Source organism: Argentina silus (genome assembly GCF_951799395.1).
Source record: "Argentina silus genome assembly, chromosome: X".
Classification (NCBI taxonomy): Eukaryota; Metazoa; Chordata; class Actinopteri; order Argentiniformes; family Argentinidae; genus Argentina; species Argentina silus.
In genome coordinates, this window is record NC_139653.1 from 45658734 (window position 1) to 45678642 (window position 19909).

Here is a 19909-nt window from a genome sequence, read left to right on the forward strand (position 1 = left end):
TGAGCCTAGATGACAACAACCAGCTGAGGACTAAACCATCACAGGGACAGGGGGGGACTAAGGATCACAACAAGCTGTTCAAAGGTGCACTGTTACTGAAGAAGGGCTCACACGTGTTTGATACCATTCCTCATTCCATTCCATGCATTACAATGAGCCCGTCCTCCGATTTCTACCTCCACCAGCCTCCCCTGGTCCACAGATAGCCTTTTTAGCCATTTCTACATTATAAAACAACACAAAACCCTATTGGTGGACATCTGTTGTTATCTACTGTACTGTAGGCCGATTCTGGTCTCCCTTTAATAAGTTACAACCGTTTATGAGTTCTGGATGAAATTCTGATGATTCATGTTTGTGGTGTGTGAGGATTTATAGTTATATACCATAATAACCACTATAAGGGGAAGACATTGACATGTGATGTTTCACAGTCTGTATGATATTCAGGTAAGAGAAGACCCCCAGTGTGTTTTCTGTGCAGATTGATGTGTGGAATTTTTAAAGTATTTTAATGAGAAATATTTCAGTAAGTGGCGTATATTCATAATGCCTATGTCAAGCCTCAATGCTTTTTTATGATATAGCGGTATGGTATTTCACTTACATTATGCGCAAACACACACTCTCACAGAGTTACATACACACACAGGCCCACACACACAGGCACACACAGGCACACACACACACACACACACACACACACACACACACAGAAAGAGACATGAATATCACTATGTAGCTAACAAAAACATGCTCTTTTCATGGTGTAAGTCAAGACAGATTCTACCCATAAACAAGAAAACACTGCAAGAGTATTGTTAGAGAAGAAAAACCTTTATTTAGGAACCGTTCCTTCGGGTTGTTGGACTTTCAAATAGCTCCTTATTGTCGTATCTTACAGTGCAAAAAACATGTTATCACCAGCGTTATTGTGGACGTTAGTATTGACAATACAATCATTTCTTCACTCACGACCATACCAGCGATATGGCAGATATACCAGCCATAGATCCAAACAACAGTATCAGTGATTATGTACACGTATACGTCTGGCTCTGTTCAAAGACTACCGTATCAGACAGAACCAAAGAAAGACTCACATGATTACAACATTGAAGGCCACTGACAGACTGGACATGGAGGATATTCTCACTCCCACACTCCACACACACACACACACACACACACACACACACACACACACACACACACACACACACACACACACACACACACACACACACACACACACACACACACACACACACACACACACACACAGCATGTGTACACAGCAAGTTCAAATGCATTGATAAAGTTGCAGGTAAATTGTGATGCCGTATAAAATAAATTAATATGAATCGTTTTGTTTTTTTAAGCAATTAACATCATTATCATCTTCATCGTCAGCATTAAGAAAACAAAAAACAACAGTAATATCGATGGCAGCAAGGAGAAGAAACTTCATAGGTCTTCATATTCAACCAAAACTCGTTGATTGGCACGCAAAGTGTCCACAGGTCGCCCCCAGCTTGGGGGGAGGGATCGCAGTCCTTGCTCCCAGCTCTGATTGGCTGATGAGAGGTCTGAGACACACGCACACATACCCTCCTGCAGTCAGCAAGGCAGGCCATTGGGTGTCTCGTTTGCCACCATGTCACCATTGGCATTAAGACGTTAAGGCGGGAAGTGCTTTTCTTAGAAGGCGTAAATCTTGTCTCTCTGGACGAAGTCGAGGTCATCGTCCATGGTAAGGAGGACCTGCCGGAGAGAACCACAAGAGGGCGTTGTGAGTAGCTTGGCGACGTAGGGGAGGCTGGTGAGGGGGGGGGGGGGTCCAAGGACAGGCTCATTGGAATGGATGGAACGGAATCAGACATAGTATCAAACACATACTACATCATTCCTCATTCTATTCCATGCATTACAATGAGCCCATCCTCCAATTTCTACCTCCACCAGCCTCGACTGACATAGACCTGTAGATAAGATGTTATTATATCTATAACCTTTTCTTCATTGTTAGGAACACGACTCCTCGCCTCCTCTCCTCCGTCCTCCACTCGCTTCCTACTGAAAGCGCATTGGAGGAGAAGACCGAGGTTCTTCCCCTTAGATATTCTCCTCCCATGCTTTTTGAGAACGAAGCGAGTGGAGGACGGAGGAGAGGACGTGAGGAGTCGTGTTCTTAACAATTGAGAAAAGGCTAATGTCTTCCCAGTGAAACAGATGTCAAGTTGTTGCAAACAGAAGCCCCGCAATTCAAGTTGCTCCGACCGAGTCTTGAACTTGTGAACTCTGACTTGCCAACACACGACCATCTCCTCAAATACCCAACGTAAAGCAACTAGGAAAAAATCTAGCAATATCGCTCGTTGCGTCCCCCCCAACCCTCTCCTCACCAGGAAGGAGCCAAACATGGCGATGGAAGACAGGAAATGCCAGATGTCGTGGTCGTCGAAGAAGGACAACAAGATGCACTCGCGGTTGTGCTCACGGGACTCGGCGGGTGTTTTCTACGGCAGGAGAGAGAGGACAACAGGCTGTGAGCAGCACAGTGACGTGGGAGTGTGGACCATGAAGAGTAAGATCATGTAGTCTGTCTGTGATACTGTGAGAGTATTGTGCGGTGTGTGTGTGTGTATGTATATCGTGTGTGTGCGTGTGCGTGAGCGCGCATGTATGTGTGTGTGGAGTGTGGGAGTGAGAATGTCCTCCATGTCCAGTCTGCCAGTGGCCTTCAATGTTGTAATCATGTGAGTCTTTCTCTGTTCTGTCCGATATAGTCTTTGAACAGAGCCAGTAATGTTTGTCATTTGTAAGTGGTACATATGTTAATGTTAATGTTGTGTGCAAGCATGTTATGAGTAAACACATAGAGTGTGTGTGTGTGTCTCACCTGCCAGGTGCTGAGTCCCTGGAAAAAGAAGAAGAGAGCAAAGCCCCAGACCACGGCCGTGAAGAGGATGCACACCAGGGCCAGGCACTTGATCCTCTCACCACTGCGGAGCTACACACACACACACACACAAATGTTCCTGTCTACTTCGCCTAGAAATGATCAAATACTGTATGTCTAGAAATACTGTTTCATCTAGAAATGGTCAGAGATACTGTATGTCTCTCATGCCTATAAATCAAGTCATTTGCCTTCCAATACACTATGAAAGTCTGTATGGGCGTTAGTGTTATGATTGCTAGCAAGAGAGTCATTAACGGGAAATCCCAGTAAATTACTAAATTTGCCTTTCTGCAAGCTCAGTAAACCGTGGGCCAAATCAGAACATACCTACCGTTTGTTAGCTACTGCTCAGATTTACTTTTGTTAGCAATCATAACGGTGACGTCTGTCTCAAAAATGTCTCTCTCACACACACACACACACACACATCCCTCACCTTCATGATGATGTAGAAGGTGAAGTAGAGGAGCAGGTTCAAGATGGCGATGGCCAGCAGGTAGGAGGCAAAGTCATTGGGTCTCACAATCAGGCCAAAGGCAGCCCTGGAGAGACACACACACACACGCACACGCACACGCACACGCACACGCACACGTCAGAGGTGATTCACATGAATGGTATAGAGTATGGTATGTGTATCTATAAATGATGCCCATGAATACTCACAGAGACCAGTTGACTATGTTCCCCATCACCAGCAGAACCATACGATCCTGACAGAGAGAGGGGGGGAGAGAAAAGAAAGAAAAACACACACAGAATGTAACATTTACTGAGGGGTGTATGAGGTAGTGATTAGGTAGTGGTAGTGGGTCTTTGTTGTATGAGTTTGACATTTTTTCAAGAGACTATTAACACAGTGCAGTGCAGTATATAGTATACTTACAATATACATGGGGCCGCTGCATTGTCTGATACAGTCAGTGTAGATCACATACACAATCCTGCGGAGGATCCCAGAGTCTGAAACACAAACAAAAGCTGTGAGAAAAAGGTACAGTAGACAGCTGTGTTGTGAGAGATACTCTAACAAGTTAAATGCTAACAAGCTCAATGCTAACCCTGACTCTAGACCTGTCCATAGCCCCTAATCCTGACTACAGCCCCAGCTCCAGATGCCCAGAGCAGACTTACCCGGCCTCCAGCAGCCCATGTTGTAGAGCTGGTTGCTAACCGGCTAAATGCTAACCCTGGCCCCAGGCGTGTATAGCCCCAGGCCAGTGGAGGCTGGTGCAGGGAGAAATCGTGTTTGATACCATTCCTTATTCCATTCATTACAATGAGCCCGTCCTCCGATTTCAACCTCTACCAGCCTCTTCTGCCCCAGGCTAACCCAGCCTCCAGCAGCCCATATAGTACAGCTGGTTGCTAACTGGATAAAGGCTAACCCTCAGGCATGTATAGGCTTACTGCTTAGCTGTGTGCTAACCAGCTAAATGCTAACCCTGATAATCCAGGTTTACCCAGCCTCCAGCGGCTCATGTAGCTGGGTGCTAACCCTGACCCCTGGCCTCTATAGCCCCAGGCTTACTGCTTAGCTGGGTGCTAACCGGCTAAATGCTAACCCTGACCCCAGGCCTCTATAGCCCCAGGCTTACTGCTTAGGTGAGTGCTAACCGGCTAAATGCTAACCATGATCCAGGCTTACCCAGCCTCCAGCGGCCCATGTAGTACAGCTGAGTGCTGAGCAGCAATGTGGCCAGGATGTGGATCACTGAGAAGACGATCCAGAACACCATGTTGCCCTTGCCAAACACCTGCAGAGAACACACGCACACACGTGCGCGTACACACACACACACACACACACACACGATAATCACTATACAGGACGGTTGAATGTTGTTGTGACGTTGAGTCAACATCAGTTGGGTGTACTGTGTCTGTCTGTCTGTGTGTGTGTGTGTGTGTGTGTGTGTGTGTGTTCGCGCATGTGTGTGTTGCTCACCACTCCAAGCACAGAGAAGAAGATGACGGCAGCAAGGCAGGCGTAGGCAGTGTAAGCACTAGCGTTGATGTCAGGGTGTCTTTTCTGGTAGAGCTTCAGCATACACAGCCCTGCTATCATATACATGAAGGAGGTATCTAGACAGACACAGACAGACAGACAGACACAGACAGACAACTTTATTCATCCCATTAGAGCAACGCAATCTTCCTGATCTCACTACGACAGTCCAGAGGGTTCTGCAAGGAAGATTGGCGGGAAAGAAGGCGTCCATTTTCTACTGGCCAATGCCAATCTATTACATTATACCAACGGAGCATGTTGCCAGGCAGCCGGTTGTTAGTCCAATGAGAAATCAATATTGGGTAAACCAGGAAGCTTAACCAGGAAGCTATATGGATGTTTTGAAGCTAATTGACGCCACTCTTCTAATATACCTGCCACAGACGACCACACAGCCAGACAGAACAGCAGCCTTGCCAAAGACAGAAATGCGTTCTAGATCAGAGAGCCTTAGTACCATAGACATAAATACAATGTTCTCCCCAGGATTTTTGAACAAGATGGCGCTCGATTGCATTATCAAAATCGACTCAAAATGCGCTAAAACAGCTATAAATTAGCAACAACGCTGAATTAGCTGAGGGACATAATAACGCTTTCACTTTCGCTTTTAACAACAAAGATCAAAGATAGAGTAACTATCATTAAATATGAGTTTAATTTGCTCTGAAATGTGTCCGTAAGGGTGGAGCCAAGTGGACAAGGTGGCGCAGCGACCCTCTTAAGATACTTTGGGGAGAACCCTGTAAATATGTTCTAGATCAGGTAACCTTACTACCACAGATATAACTACGTTCTAGATCAGATAACCTTACTACCACAGATATAACTACGTTCTAGATCAGATAACCTTACTACCACAGATATAACTACGTTCTAGATCAGATAACCTTACTACCACAGATATAACTACGTTCTAGATCAGATAACCTTACTAACATAGATATATAGATAAATTGGTTCTAGATGAGCGGGCCTTACCAAACTGGAAGTTGGTGTAGTTGGGGCAGACGTGGTAGCAGGCACTCAGCAGGCCCTCCATCATCAGGGCTGTGCCCATGGCGTAGAACAGGCCAAAGTGCTTAGGGATGCCACACTCCTGAAGACAGACAGGGGCAGGGACAGACAGACAGTGGGTCAGACAGACAGACAGTGGGACAAACAGACAGACAGTGGGACAAACAGACAGACAGTGTTACAGAGGGACAGAGAGGATAGACAAGCAGATGGACAGACAGGGATAGATAGAAACACAGACAGTGGGACAGACAGACAGAGAGGGGGACAGAGAGGGGGACAGAGAGGGGGACGGATAGACAAGGGGACAGACAGACAGTGGGGCAGATAGGGTTACAGACAGACAGACAGATAGAGGGACATATAGTGGGACGGGGGGGGACATGCAGACAGACAGTCAGACAGAGAGAGAGGACAGGGGAATATTAGGTTGGTTCAAAACACCATCATTGTATTGGGTAATGGTTTCTACGGTGGGCTACGCAGCTCTCTGTCTCCCTCACCAGAGCGTTGAGGTCGTTGCGTACGAGCGCCCGCTGGTGAATGATGTCCCTCTGGAGCACGATGAGGAGGAAGAGGAGCCCCAGCATCACGTAACCAAGGTTACTCAGGATGTTGTTGAAGGCGCTGGACACAGAGGGGAAGACATGATACAGTGTCACACAGCAGTGGAGGCAGACATCGGAGGACGGGCTCGTTGTAATGCATGGAATGGAATTGGGAATGGCGGCATCACGTTACGTTGGACACCATTCCTCATTGCAATGAGCCTGTCCTCCGATGAGCCCAGCCTCCCCTGAGAGTCTTATGGGACTTTCTCTCACACTATGTAATTCAACATACATACAGAGTAAACCAGGGGAGGATGGTGGAGGTAGAAATTGGAGGACAGTCCATGGAATGGAATTAAATTTCTACCTAAGTGTCGTCTATTCATGGACGTGGAATAGAATAGTTTATTATATAATAGTTAATAGTTTATTGTCTACAAGGGAAATTTCCACAGGCTTGTATACACACACACAGGTTTGGACACTACTGACTCACAAAACTTGTTTCCTCACCAACCCAGCAGGCAGGACAGACGGTTAGTCTGAACTGTTCTAGTACAGTAAGTAACACACACACACACACACACACACACACACACACACACACACACACACACACACACACACACACACACACACACACACACACACACGAAATGTATAAAAGGGGGGAGGTGTGAGGGGAGACAGATTTCTCATCTGTCGTTTACGGTACGAATCAAGACAGCCAGTCAGTTTGGCGCCGGTTATATCTGTCTCCTGGCTTCTATCTGTTGGTGGGGACGCGCCGATTCAGGTGCAAGGCCACTCGGCCTCTCTTGTTATCAGACTGTGCATGTGTTGCTGTCCCTATAAACAGGTGCTCGAAAACACCTCATCTGAGAGAGTGTGAGACAGAGAGAGATTGTCACTCTGCCAGAGAGTTTGGTCTCCGCGCAAACAGACATTTTTGTCTCCTGCAGATGTGTAATAAATGGTAAACTTGCATGACTCCGAAATCTAACATGTCTTCTTTTATTTAAAGTGCACACACACACACACACACACACCGTACCTCAGAGCCCCCAGAGGGTGTGCACACAGGAAGTTGTAATAACAGATGTCCTGGTTTCCTGTCACATTGACAACCTGGAGGATGAGACGACAGGAGCCTATTAATAATACACACACACACACACACACAATGTTCGTCAGTGTGTATAGTGAGCGGCTAGCAGACTAGCGTACCGTCTGATAGGTGATGACCAGCTGGATGACAGGGAGAGCGTAGAACACAGCGATGGTGGCGATGTTCCTGAGGAGAGAGAAAAGACCTCCATCAACCATCAACCCAGACCTCCATCAACCATCAACCAAGACCTCCATCAACCATCAACCCAGACCTCCATCAACCATCAACCCAGACCTCCATCAACCATCAACCCAGACCTCCATCAACCATCAACCAAGACCTCCATCAACCATCAACCCAGACCTCCATCAACCATCAACCCAGACCTCCATCAACCATCAACCAAGACCTCCATCAACCATCAACCCAGACCTCCATCAACCATCAACCCAGACCTCCATCAACCATCAACCAAGACCTCCATCAACCATCAACCCAGACCTCCATCAACCATCAACCAAGACCTCCATCAACCATCAACCCAGACCTCCATCAACCATCAACCCAGACCTCTATCAATTCCACTGACATCTAGAACAACATTTCAAAACTCAATTATTTTTCATTGGATGTTGAAAACAAGCACACACAATAGGGGTGTGAACATGTACTTGAGTATGCTACTTTGACCTGGTAGATGAAGGAGAAAGTGAAAAGACCTTTTCACCCCCCACTACCCCTCGGTACAGTTCCTCTACTGTTAATAATTTAAAAAAGCCTTGTGACTGCCAATAGTACCTGGTCCTAGCATAGATGCTTGCTTATGATAACTGATATAGATGCTTATGATGACTGTATAGATGCTTCACTAGACAAATGTACTTGCTGTAAATGTAAATGTAAAAATGCAAGTGGTGAGAGAGCACAAGAGGGAGGGGGCAGAGCTAACTTTGCTAGCTTGCCATTCTTTTACATTTAAAAAAAATAAAAATAATTACCCCCTCTCCCCTTGAGTACACAAGCACAGGATAAGAAAAATGACAATTAGTTAATGACAATGACTTTTCACATCCCTAACACACAAAACAAGGATATCCTTAGGTGGTCCACAACATTTGAAACAATTGATCACTACTCCCTTGAGGAGTTTTTTCCATGTTCATTTATAGCGTTAAGGTCATCTTACTGTAACTGATGATGGAAAAGGGAAAACAAAGAAAAACAAAGTAACTCACCAGAAGTAAATCTGGTACTTTTTACTCAGAACCCTCTTGTCCTTCCGTGAAAGGTCCGACACACACAGGTACTTCTGCATGGGGCACGAGACAGGCGGGTCAGAACCAAATTAGAAGATACAGACCAGGGTGATCATCAGGGGAGGCTGGCGGAGGTAGAAATCGGAGGACGGGCTCATTGTTATGCATGAAACGGAATAAGGAATGTTGATACCATTCCTCATTCCATTCCATACAACAATTTCTACCTCCGATTTCTACCTGCGCCAGCCTCTCCTGGTGATAATGGTACTTGAAATAGAGGGTTGACTTGAGGGGAACGGGGCAGCAGACCTTGGTGCGGACGATGTTCTTGTCCGAGTCGATATCCGCCAGCGTGTCGTAGTCATCTTCCTCCACGGAGCTCAGAGACTCGTGGCGACTACGCCCGACGCAATCTAAAGAACGCTCTGACAGAGGAGAGGGGGAGGGAGAGAGAGGAGAGGGGGAGGGAGAGAGAGGAGGAAACAGTATGTTAACACTTAGGCCTACTCTGCTGTAAATAGAGTGACTGATGGTGACATTTCTCATTTTAATGTTTTTTGGGACGGAAATTTTGATAGAATTTGCTAAATGTTGAGGGAAATATTGTTGATTTTGGCCAATGATGCCTCGTAATGACCATAAAATGTATGTGTCATTAACATTTTAACTGACATTCCCTTCATGTTCATCCGCAGACCAGCCAGATGTGATTGTGGGCACAATGATCCATGCACAGTTTCCTTAGGTTGATGTCTACATGCTTGGTCACAACACCATGGTTTCAGGGGAGGCTGTATATACCATTCCTCATTCCATTCCATGCATTACAATGAGCCCGTCCTCCGATTTCTACCTCCACTAGCCTCCCCTGGATGGTTTATAGAACAGATCTCAGACATTCTGATGTGATTGACACTGGTGCTGATTCATATTGATTAGTTGGCTGATTGATCGGGGCAACATGTCACCAATGTGGATGGCTAGGTGGTGTGAGATGATTGGTCTGCGTTTGATAAGCTCCTGTCCTGATAAACAAAAACAGACAGGCCAATGAGAGACGAGAGCACTGCACTGCCCACAAATCAGGGGCCAGTGTGGTGAAATGCTGTGGCACAACCCCCATGGTCACACTAATGCTGCAATAATGATAATGATACAATAATGATGTGTGTATGTGTGTGTGTGTGTCTCGGGATGTCTGTGTGTGTCTGTGTCTTTGTATGATGTGACCGAGGTGTTCCATACCCATATATCCGTAGTTGGCATCTGCCGATGCGATGCTGTCTGTGATGGCCTCAGAACTTAACGTGCTGGCGTTGTCTGCTGCAGGGGGACAGAGAGATAACACACACAGACACACAATAAAATAATTAAACTGGTCAATGTCTCAGTGGAGGCTGGCAGAGGTAGAAATCGGAGGACAGGCTCATTGTAATGCATGGAATGGAATGAAGAATGGTATCAAACAAATGATACCATTCCTCATTTCATCTCATGTGTTACAATGAGCCTGTCCTCCGATTTCTACCTCTGCCAGCCTCCACTGGTTTACACATGCAGTATGGGGAGATACACACCAGACAAACCAGACACTAAAACACACAATGAAGAAAGGACTGTAAATGTGTTAAAAGCGACATTGATTTTCAATATGTCGCTCACACATTAATGCACACAGATCAAAATATTGTCGACCACTCCTGTAAGGCAAATGAACATACACGCACACGCACACACACTCACCAAAGGAGCCATATTCATAGGGGGAGGCAGGAGTCAGGCTCTTTCCTGTGGTAACAAAGGAACAGATTTCACACACACACACACACACAGATAATGTCACATAAACACAAACAAAAAACATGTATACATGCACCTGCAATACCAGTTAGTAGTCTACACAATACCACAACATGCAGTAGACGCAGTGGAGGCTGGTGGAGGTAGATATCGGAGGACGTGCTCATTGTAGCGCACCGAACAGAGGAACGGTATCAAACATGAAGAATGGTATCAGACACAATGAGTGATACCATTCCTTATTCCATTTCATGCATTACAATGAGCCCGTCCTCCGATTTCTACCACCACCAGCCCCCCCCCCCTCCCTGCTGTAGATGAATAGTTAATATAACCCTACCTAGTGGATGTCTAGCAGGTTAAAAACATGCCAGGTTTATTTAAATCGTGCAGTTAGTACTGATGGTTAGGAGGCAGACAGGGGGTATAGTGGCTAATTCAAAGGCTGTCTCTTACGGTCAGTCTACCAATGAAGTCCAACCACCAACTGAAGGCACCATACAGTCTAACGCATGGCCATGAGAGTGTTATGACCATGTTTAGAACATCACTCCAGGAGAGGCTGGTGGAGGTAGAAATCGGAGGACATTGCTCATTGTAATGCATGGAACGGAATGAGGAATGGTGTATGAAACACACGTTCGACACCGTTCCTTATTCCGTTCCAGGCATTACAATGAGCCCGTCCTCCACCAGCCTCACCTGCATCCCTCAACGTGAAAGGTGATTGTTGTTTCCATGGTTACCAAGATACGATAACAACAACTCCTATGAAGGTCCAGATGTCAAAATAGTATTTTTTTTCCCTGCCTCCACTTGAGCTGCGATTGATTTTGCTAACCCGGTCAATAGAGAACCAATTGAAGGGCAAACCTGAGAAGGGCAAACCTGAGAAGGTCACCCCCTTGTTGAACAAGTTACATTTTACAGTTTAAAAGTGATTGAAGGAAAAGCGACACTATTTTGAGCCCGGTCTGATAGCATGGTGAAGTGAGACTGTGAGAGAAACTCATTATCAGACATTATTCCAACTCCATTCTTACCCAGGAGAGAGGCTGACAGAGACGACAGCATGGGGGGAGAGAGCAAAAGAGAGATTCAATACAGAAAGATGAGGAATAGAAAAGAAGTATTGAAATTGAAAATTTAACTCTGAATTTTGGATGACTTTTTCCCCTTTATCTGAGGGACGACCGTTCATCTTATTGCTTCATTAATCTGATTTGAAATCTTATCTTTAGATCTACAGAGGTTACAGAGATAATGGTCTCCCCCGAAAACACCCCTCGAAAAATTCTCATTGTTGACAATGGAGCGAGTTATTGTAGTTGGTTGCTGGGATACCTGTTTCTGCGGGCGACATGGCTGCAGGGTTGAGAAACTCATCCTTCCTACGCATTCTAGAGAGAGAGAGAGAGGGGGGGGGGGGGGGGGGGAGAGAGAGGGAAGAGGGAGAGAGAGCTGAGTTGCAACTCCTTGAATCGAGGAATCTACACCTAAATAGAAAATACACATAGAAGGTATAGAATAAGAGATAACTACCAAAGCACTTATACGAGGAACACAACCAACGTATCACATCACAATGTACTGTATGAATGAGGCAGACCAGGGGAGGCTGGTGGAGGTAGAAATCGGAGGATGGGCTCATTGTAATGCATGGAACGGAATGAAGAACGGTATCAAACACAGACATGTTTGATACCGTTCCTCATTCCGTTCCATGCATTACAATGAGCCCGTCCTCCGATGTTCCACCTCCACCAGCCTCCCCTGGTGTAGAGTCTGAAGTTAGTTATGATAAACATCACACCAGGAAGTGAGGTAAAATGGCTGACCTCTTGTTCTCCACGCAGGCCATCAGGAAGGTGAGCAGGTAGAAGGACAGGAAGATGCCCAGGCAGAACAACATCCCCATCACGTATACCTCCGCTGAGAGACGGAGAGATGGAGGGGGTGGGGGAAGGGCGGAGAAGGTGGGAGATGGAGGGGGAGGGAGATGGAGGGGCAGGGAGGGGGTGGGGAGAGGGTGGAAGGATAGATGGGGGGAGGGATATGGAGGGGGGAGGAGAGAGAGAGGGGGGAGATGGAAGAGAGAAAGAGAGAGAGAGAGAGAGAGAGAGGCAGAAGTTGAGATACCATGTCTCTGACAGTTGAATGCTGTAGTCCATACACTTTTTGAAGGCCCTGTGCTCTGATTGGCTGAGTGCCTCACAGTTGATGGCGGGAGATACGACAACATCCAGGGTCTTGCTCCGGTTCCCGGGGTCGATGAGCTCGTCTGGGCGGAGGGGGTAGAAACGCAGCGGACCCCCGCACGCCTCGTCCTCTGTCTTCACCACCACCACCACGTAGAAACTGTTGCTGGGGAAGTCCTTCCTCTGAGGGAGGGGGAGAGGGAGGAGAGGAAGAGGGGGAGCAGAAGAGAGGAGAGGAGAGGAAGAGGGGGAGGAGAGGAAAAGAAGAGGAAGAGGGGGATGGCAAGTGAGTTGTGGAAAATGTACAGCATTTGCTGGCATTGCTATTATAGTGATGTGTGGTGTGTGTGTGTGTGTGTGTGTGTGTGTGTGTGTGTGTGTGTTACCTGGACAGTGATGGCAGCAGTCTTGGTCATGGTCTGATACATTCCGATGAAGGCTACATTGTTGTCCAAGTCATACACAGGGCACTAAAGAGAGAGAGAGAGAGAGAGAGAGAGGGGACGGGCTCATTGTAATGCATGGAACGGAATAAGGAATGGTATCAGACACTCGTGTTTGAAACCACTCCTCATTCCATTCCATGCATTACAGTTACAAAATGCATTACAACCTCCACCAGCCTCCTCTGCTACCTACGTACACCCCTGCCTCACCAGTGTAAACATCAGAGCCTGCGCTACACTGCTGAGTAGAGTGATGCCTCTCTCTAAGGGCTGCTGCTGCTGACAGTTGCTTTAGGGTGGGGAAAACAGTCAGTTTCACCCCTTCATTCATATCAGTGTGGTTGTCACATGGTGCACAGCACTGCCCTCGTGTGGCACATCTGTGCAAGTGCAGGGCAGGCTATAGGAAACAGAAGCTGGGTGTAATATATGCCATTTAGCTGATGCTTTTATCCAAAGCGACTTACATTGCAGTGAGTGCATACATTTCAGTATATACGGTCCCAGCAGGAATCAAACCCACAACCTAAGCGTTGTTAGCGCCATGCTCTACCAACTGAGCCACAGAGGTCTGAAGTGAACGACATGTGGTGATGAGAGGTCAACGGAGGTCCTGTAAGCAGGAGAGGCTGGTGGAGGTAGAAATCGGAGGATGGGCTCATTGTAGTGCATGGAAATGGAATGAGGAATGGTACGAAATGCGTTTGTTTGATACCATTCCTCATTCCGTTCCCCTCCCCTGCTACTGTAGGGTTTATTGGGGTATTGTCGTACCTGGATGTCCTGGATGGACATGACGGAGCAGGGGAACGTGGTCTCAGAGTTGACCTTGACGATAACCGTGTCCATCCCGTCAGGAAACACATACTTGAAGTACTGAGGGACACAGAGATGGGTTTTTGGGAAGGAGGAGGAGGGGGGGGGTATTGTTTTTTATTCACATTTGTCATATTTCAGCACAGAAAAGCTGCATTTTATACTATATACACACAAAGTGTGTGATGAAATCATGTCAATGATATCTGAACAATCTGAACAAAAACACATTCCTCATCTAATCTCAAACCCCTTCATGGCCCTGACCTTTAGACTTATAGGAAGGAAGCAATCAGTACGTACACACACACACACACACACACACACACACACACACACTTTTGCTCACCTGTGGTTGGGATGGCGAAGCAGTGAAGGTGAATTTCTTGTCTGTCCTGTAATAAGGAAACCCATCAGAGATACTCAGTTAGCACACCACACGAACACACCGCCACAAATGTCAATGCTTGTAACGCTCATGTAGCTGGATGCTAATGCTTGTAACACTCATGTAGCTGGATGCTAATGCTTGTAACACTCATGTAGCTGGATGCTAATGCTTGTAACACTCATGTAGCTGGATGCTAATGCTTGTAACACTCATGTAGCTGAACGTTAATGCTTGTAACACTCATGTAGCTGAACGTTAATGCTTGTAACACTCATGTAGCTGAACGTTAATGCTTGTAACACTCATGTAGCTGGATGCTAATGCTTGTAACACTCATGTAGCTGGATGCTAATGCTTGTAACACTCATGTAGCTGGATGCTAATGCTTGTAACACTCATGTAGCTGGATGCTAATGCTTGTAACACTCATGTAGCTGAACGTTAATGCTTGTAACACTCATGTAGCTGGATGCTAATGCTTGTAACGCTCATGTAGCTGGATGCTAATGCTTGTAACACTCATGTAGCTGGATGCTAATATAGTGGCAGAATTATTTCAATTCTGCCCCAATTTTCTTCAGTTTACCATCACCCGGAAGAAAAATGGCTGTGAGCTCTGTGGAATGTCTTGAGGTGTCAAAGCTGTGATGTCATCAGTTTGGATGCAATAAGACCGATTGTGGTTGGGTGTCCTTATCAGCTGCTCCTAATTTAAATACTGTGGTTGTTAGGGTGATGGGGAAAAGCCCTCTCTTTTCCTGTGTCCTGTTATCATTATGTTGTGAGTAGCATTGTTTTGAATGACCAGTGGCCATCTCTCTATATCAGGATGTAACATAATTCTCTATGAATTATTCGCCTTATAATAGGTGTATAAGTATACAGTATTATTAAAGCCTCATTTGATTAATTCTATTTGACCTTTCTTGCACTAATTCAGCACAAACTCAACAATTCTTTGCACATAGTGCTAATTACATTGGAGTCAGATTATCAATATTAGATATGCTTTGCTATTAACAAAGTACAGCTCATAGTATCTGCCAAACCATCATGTGGAAATCGACATTAATATAAATGCTTGTAACACTCATGTAGCTGAACGTTACTGCTTGTAACACGTAGCTGAACGTTAATGCTTGTAACACTCATGTAGCTGGATGCTAATGCTTGTAACGCTCATGTAGCTGGATGCTAATGCTTGTAACACTCATGTAGCTGGATGCTAATGCTTGTAACACTCATGTAGCTGAACGTTAATGCTTGTAACACTCATGTAGCTGAACGTTAATGCTTGTAACACTCATGTAGCTGAACGTTAATGCTTGTAACACTCATGTAGCATTACAGGTGACTGAAAGGCATTCAAAAGGTATGAGAACAGTGTTTACACCCCCACTACATCCCTGCTTGGTTGGCCTTATATAAATATCACTGATGATGATGACGACAATGACGACGATGAAGACGACAGTGCCACTCACAGCAGGGTGAAGCTGTCCACTCGGCTGATCCTCAGCTGGTAGTGTGTTCCCAGGCTGGACAAGGTGGACACATCCACAAAGAAGTACTGGGTCTCTGTGGCAACACGGGTAGGAGGCTGGCACAGGGTTCTGCCCACGTGGGCATAAGGATACTTCCTCTGATATCTGAGGGGGGAGAAGGGACACTTTCAACCCACACAAACAAATAAAGGAAATATCCAGATTAAAAAGAAAAGACAGCTTCTACTTCCTAGACACTAGATCTGAGGATTCAGCAAAAGCCATCAAACCAGCACACTTCCCCCGAAAACGTGTCCACACCCACAGACACGCAGACACAGAGACGCAGACACAGAGACGCGCAGACAGACACACAGACACGGACAATCTTGGCTAGAGTTATGTCATCGATCCACACGGACGTCTGCAGAAGGGTATAAATGCAAACCCCTAGGCGGTCAGAAATCCTTGTCCGCTATGAACAGACAAGGCGGATGTCAATGTGAAAGATATAAAAATCAGCCCTCAGTCCGTCTTCATGCCCTACTGCTTACCTCATAAAGGGGGAAGACGAGACGTGGACGCATCATAGCAGTGTTGCATTAAAGCCACCTATATTCTAGCACAACATTACAGGGATGACCTTGCTTCAGACAAAGAGCGAGAACACATCACAGCAAACATAATTTCAGTGTGTCCAACGACGGGAACTAGTCAGGCGAGGCTGGTGGTGGTAGAAATCAGAGGACGGGCTCATTGTAATGTGAAAGGAATGTGTATGAAATACCACTCCTCATTCTGTTCCATGCATTACAATGAGCCCGTCCTCCGATTTCTACCTCCTAGGGCCCTGTGTTCCCTGATTAGATCATAGTGTCTGGAAAGCCATAGAAATAAAAGGAATCTATTTCTATAGATTTCTAACCGCATGCTATGGATCAATACTGGAATCATAGGGCCCGAAACTAAGTGCAGCAAACTTGAGTGTAAAGTAACTACAGGAATTTCCAAGGTGTTGAAACTTCCTCAAACACAAAACTGTTACTGTAAGCAGAGCAACCATTTATTTAACCAGGGAAGACCCATTTTGACACAATGTCTCTTTTGCCAGGGAGACCCGGCCAAGAAAGCAGCAGCAGCAGCAGCCAATATAACAATAAAACATGTAAAACATACTGTAGATGTATGGACCTTGTATGAGGAAGTGAAAGATCAGGGTCCAGCGATTACTCACTCTACAGTAGCATGTTTGACTACCTGACACGTCCTCCACATCAGCTCTCTAGTATTGCGCAAGCCCAGCAGGAAGATAGCATACCTCAGGACCCGACAGTTGGCTACTCTAGTGCTTGATAAACAAGTGAACTTCAAACCTAGAAAAAAACGACAGACCTCAATCCTATGGGTAGGTACAGCAGGCTATCCTATGCTATCTTCTGTCAGTGAGCTAGGCCTTCACTTTCACCAGGGCCCAGCATTTCAAAACTTTTAATCTAGATCAGAATGATACAGATTCTTTTTTGCGATCCAGGATCAGATCTATATGGCAAATTTTGAGTAGTATAGGGGAGATCGGCCAGCTTGATCTGATCCTGGATAGAAAAAAATGATCTGGATCATTCTAATCTAGATTCAAAGTTTTGAAATCCTGGACCCAGAGAATCCTGTTTAATTGTGTACCCATGGTTTTAAGCAAGGTGATTGTGTACAAGCACAGTCCAGCCCCAACTTCCTTTACCATTCAGGAAGATTTCCAGTTAAGATTTGTGGTCCTCTGTGGCTCAGTTGGTAGAGCATAGCGCTAAACGCTTAGGTTGGCTCGATTACTGCTGGGACTATATATACTGAAAAATGTATGCACTCACTGCAATGTAAGTCACTTTGGATAAAAGTGTCAGCTAAATGGCATATATCATATTATATAAGATTTGGCCCAAAGTGCACACCCCCCCCCTATACAATATCCTCAAATTCAACACATGACCACATAAGTCAATATAACTGCATCATGACCGGCTACAGTAAAAGACACACCCTAGAAGGGAGCCTCCATTCTTCAACTAGCAACACTAACACCTACAGTACAGGTTTATTGTCTGGTGGTTTCAGCCATCTTCTCTAAATGCACAGGCTACTTACACAAACACTCAGATGAAGAAGGGACTTCAAGTTCAACTCACAAGCTTATTGTTTTGATACCAACCAAATCATAACCACATATCACCTTACGTTAGCTGAATATGACCAGAGGTAGTTAAACAAACATTACATACAATTTGTAACAATACAATTTAGAGCAGACAGACCTATCTGACCTACAGTACACACTGCATTTCTATGTTAAAGTTCTGTAAAGTTGCACCCCCCTGCAGAGGCCCCCCAAGTGTTTCTCTCACTAACGTTGACACAAAATGGTGAGGTGACTTGACAGAAAGAGCAGGAGTCAGAAATGGAACACAGCCCAGGATGAGCTAGTATACGTACTAGAAATACTATGATACGGTACTAGGATACTCACAGTCCCCGTAGTATGAGGGGGACCTGGAAGGATAGCACCGCCTGTTTTTGTCTCACCACGAACAGGATAGGGCTCTCTAGACCCTCCGACAGTACATCCACAGTCACACGGACACCCTCAGTCTGAGAAGGAGAAAAAGAGAGAGGGGGGGCTGTAATCATAGCATCATACACAGAGGTGGGGGATGTGGGACTGTTGTGTCCTCCTCGACTCACCTTGTTCCGCGAGATTGTGTGGTTGAAGGCGTAGATGGTTTGGTTGTCGCTCGTAACCGTATCGTTGTAGGTAACATCAAACTCTGCGTCCTTTTGAACCACCGTTTTGGTTTCACCGACAACCCCTCCTGCCAATTGGGTCACGAATAACCACAATAGTGCCACAAATCCAGGTGTGAACCAGATTGAAACTGGGCCAGAATCTGGCTTGTGTCGAGATTTCCAACAGCTCCTCAAACCCATTTCCCTATGATTTGTTCAAAGAAGCTTTGAGCAGTACCTTATGTCTAGCTAACGACCTAAACTACAGTGGTTCCGGAGAAAATGCACGCATTGACAGAGACACCGTTCAACAAAACCCACTAAAAAAGCGCTAGCTAGCCTGCCTAGTGTGCGTGAGTGACAACAACAACAGTCGCTAGCAAGCAATATTGACTTGCTGTGGAGGATAGTCTAACAATATGGTCCTGGTTTAGCTATACCACTCTCCCTTGACAAACTCCAAACTATAAAACACATATGGCTTGCTGGCTGTCATAAATTCATACCACCGCTCCTCCTGTTCTTTCAACATCACCAGCTGTCAAGCTAGCCAGTTAGCCAGCTAGCTAAACCTCTTCCTCGTTGAGCGACGACGAACCTGATGATGGTTTAGCATCAGCAGTTTCTATAGCTAATGATAATGTCGTCCACATTTTATTTTTTAGCTAGGTTGTTATTTGCCTGTATTAAAGTGCCAATCATTCCAAGTGCCGTGCAAGATTCAACGTTTTGTTGTCATCTGTTGTTGAATAGACTGGAGCCTGGGTGGTTAACTCTGTGTCACTCACAAGCGCCCTCCCGATGCCACGCACAGTCGTCGCACACAGTAAACAAACCGCGTAATTACGTCACCCCCTACAGCCCGGTCATAGAAATAGAATACATAGAACCAGCGGAGCATTAGTAAAACACGGATGGAACGATTAGTGTCAGACTGTTGTTGGAATCAAATGCACCAGCGGCATTCAGTTATTCAAAATAGGTAAATACATGAGAATGAATTCAGTAGAAATGAATGACAGTATACACTCTCAACAAAAGCAGATTATTTAAACATGTCTGCAAAGGACAAATGATACCTCGTT

At 45.8% G+C, this 19909-nt stretch overlaps 1 protein-coding gene across 3 annotated transcripts; it reads right to left on the reverse strand.

Annotated features, from left to right (window-relative positions):
* Positions 1-818: 818 nt before the first annotated feature.
* Positions 819-19565, reverse strand: sidt2 (SID1 transmembrane family, member 2). Of its 3 annotated transcripts, none has more exons than XM_083695462.1 (25): positions 18783-19565; positions 18568-18689; positions 16050-16214; positions 14524-14569; positions 14133-14234; positions 13299-13382; positions 12930-13095; positions 12553-12646; positions 12059-12114; positions 10658-10702; positions 10160-10234; positions 9224-9339; positions 8891-8964; positions 7772-7838; positions 7599-7672; positions 6497-6620; positions 5958-6075; positions 4914-5050; positions 4614-4722; positions 3852-3928; positions 3632-3678; positions 3402-3507; positions 2903-3013; positions 2406-2519; positions 819-1764 (listed from the first exon to the last, which is right to left on the reverse strand). In XM_083695462.1, exons 1-25 carry the CDS (start codon positions 19023-19025, stop codon positions 1702-1704), a joined length of 2535 nt encoding a protein of 844 aa, XP_083551588.1. In that variant the 5' UTR covers positions 19026-19565; the 3' UTR covers positions 819-1701. The 3 variants fall into 3 exon arrangements, with proteins under 3 accessions (XP_083551588.1, XP_083551587.1, XP_083551589.1); XM_083695461.1 differs by having other exon boundaries at positions 10160-10237; XM_083695463.1 differs by lacking the exon at positions 18568-18689 and having other exon boundaries at positions 10160-10237; positions 18783-18986.
* Between the last annotated feature and the right edge of the window lie 344 nt (positions 19566-19909).

Excerpts from the sequence above, each read along its gene's own strand:
- sidt2 (XM_083695461.1), bottom strand. The coding sequence starts at position 19,025 with ATGGGTTTGAGGAGCTGTTGGAAATCTCGACACAAGCCAGATTCTGGC. Across the intron at positions 16,215-18,567 it reads CCCCTCATACTACGGGGACT|ATATCAGAGGAAGTATCCTT; the intron begins GTGAGTATCCTA and ends CTCCCCCCTCAG. Across the intron at positions 10,703-12,058 it reads CATGTCGCCCGCAGAAACAG|GAAAGAGCCTGACTCCTGCC; the intron begins GTATCCCAGCAA and ends TTGTTACCACAG.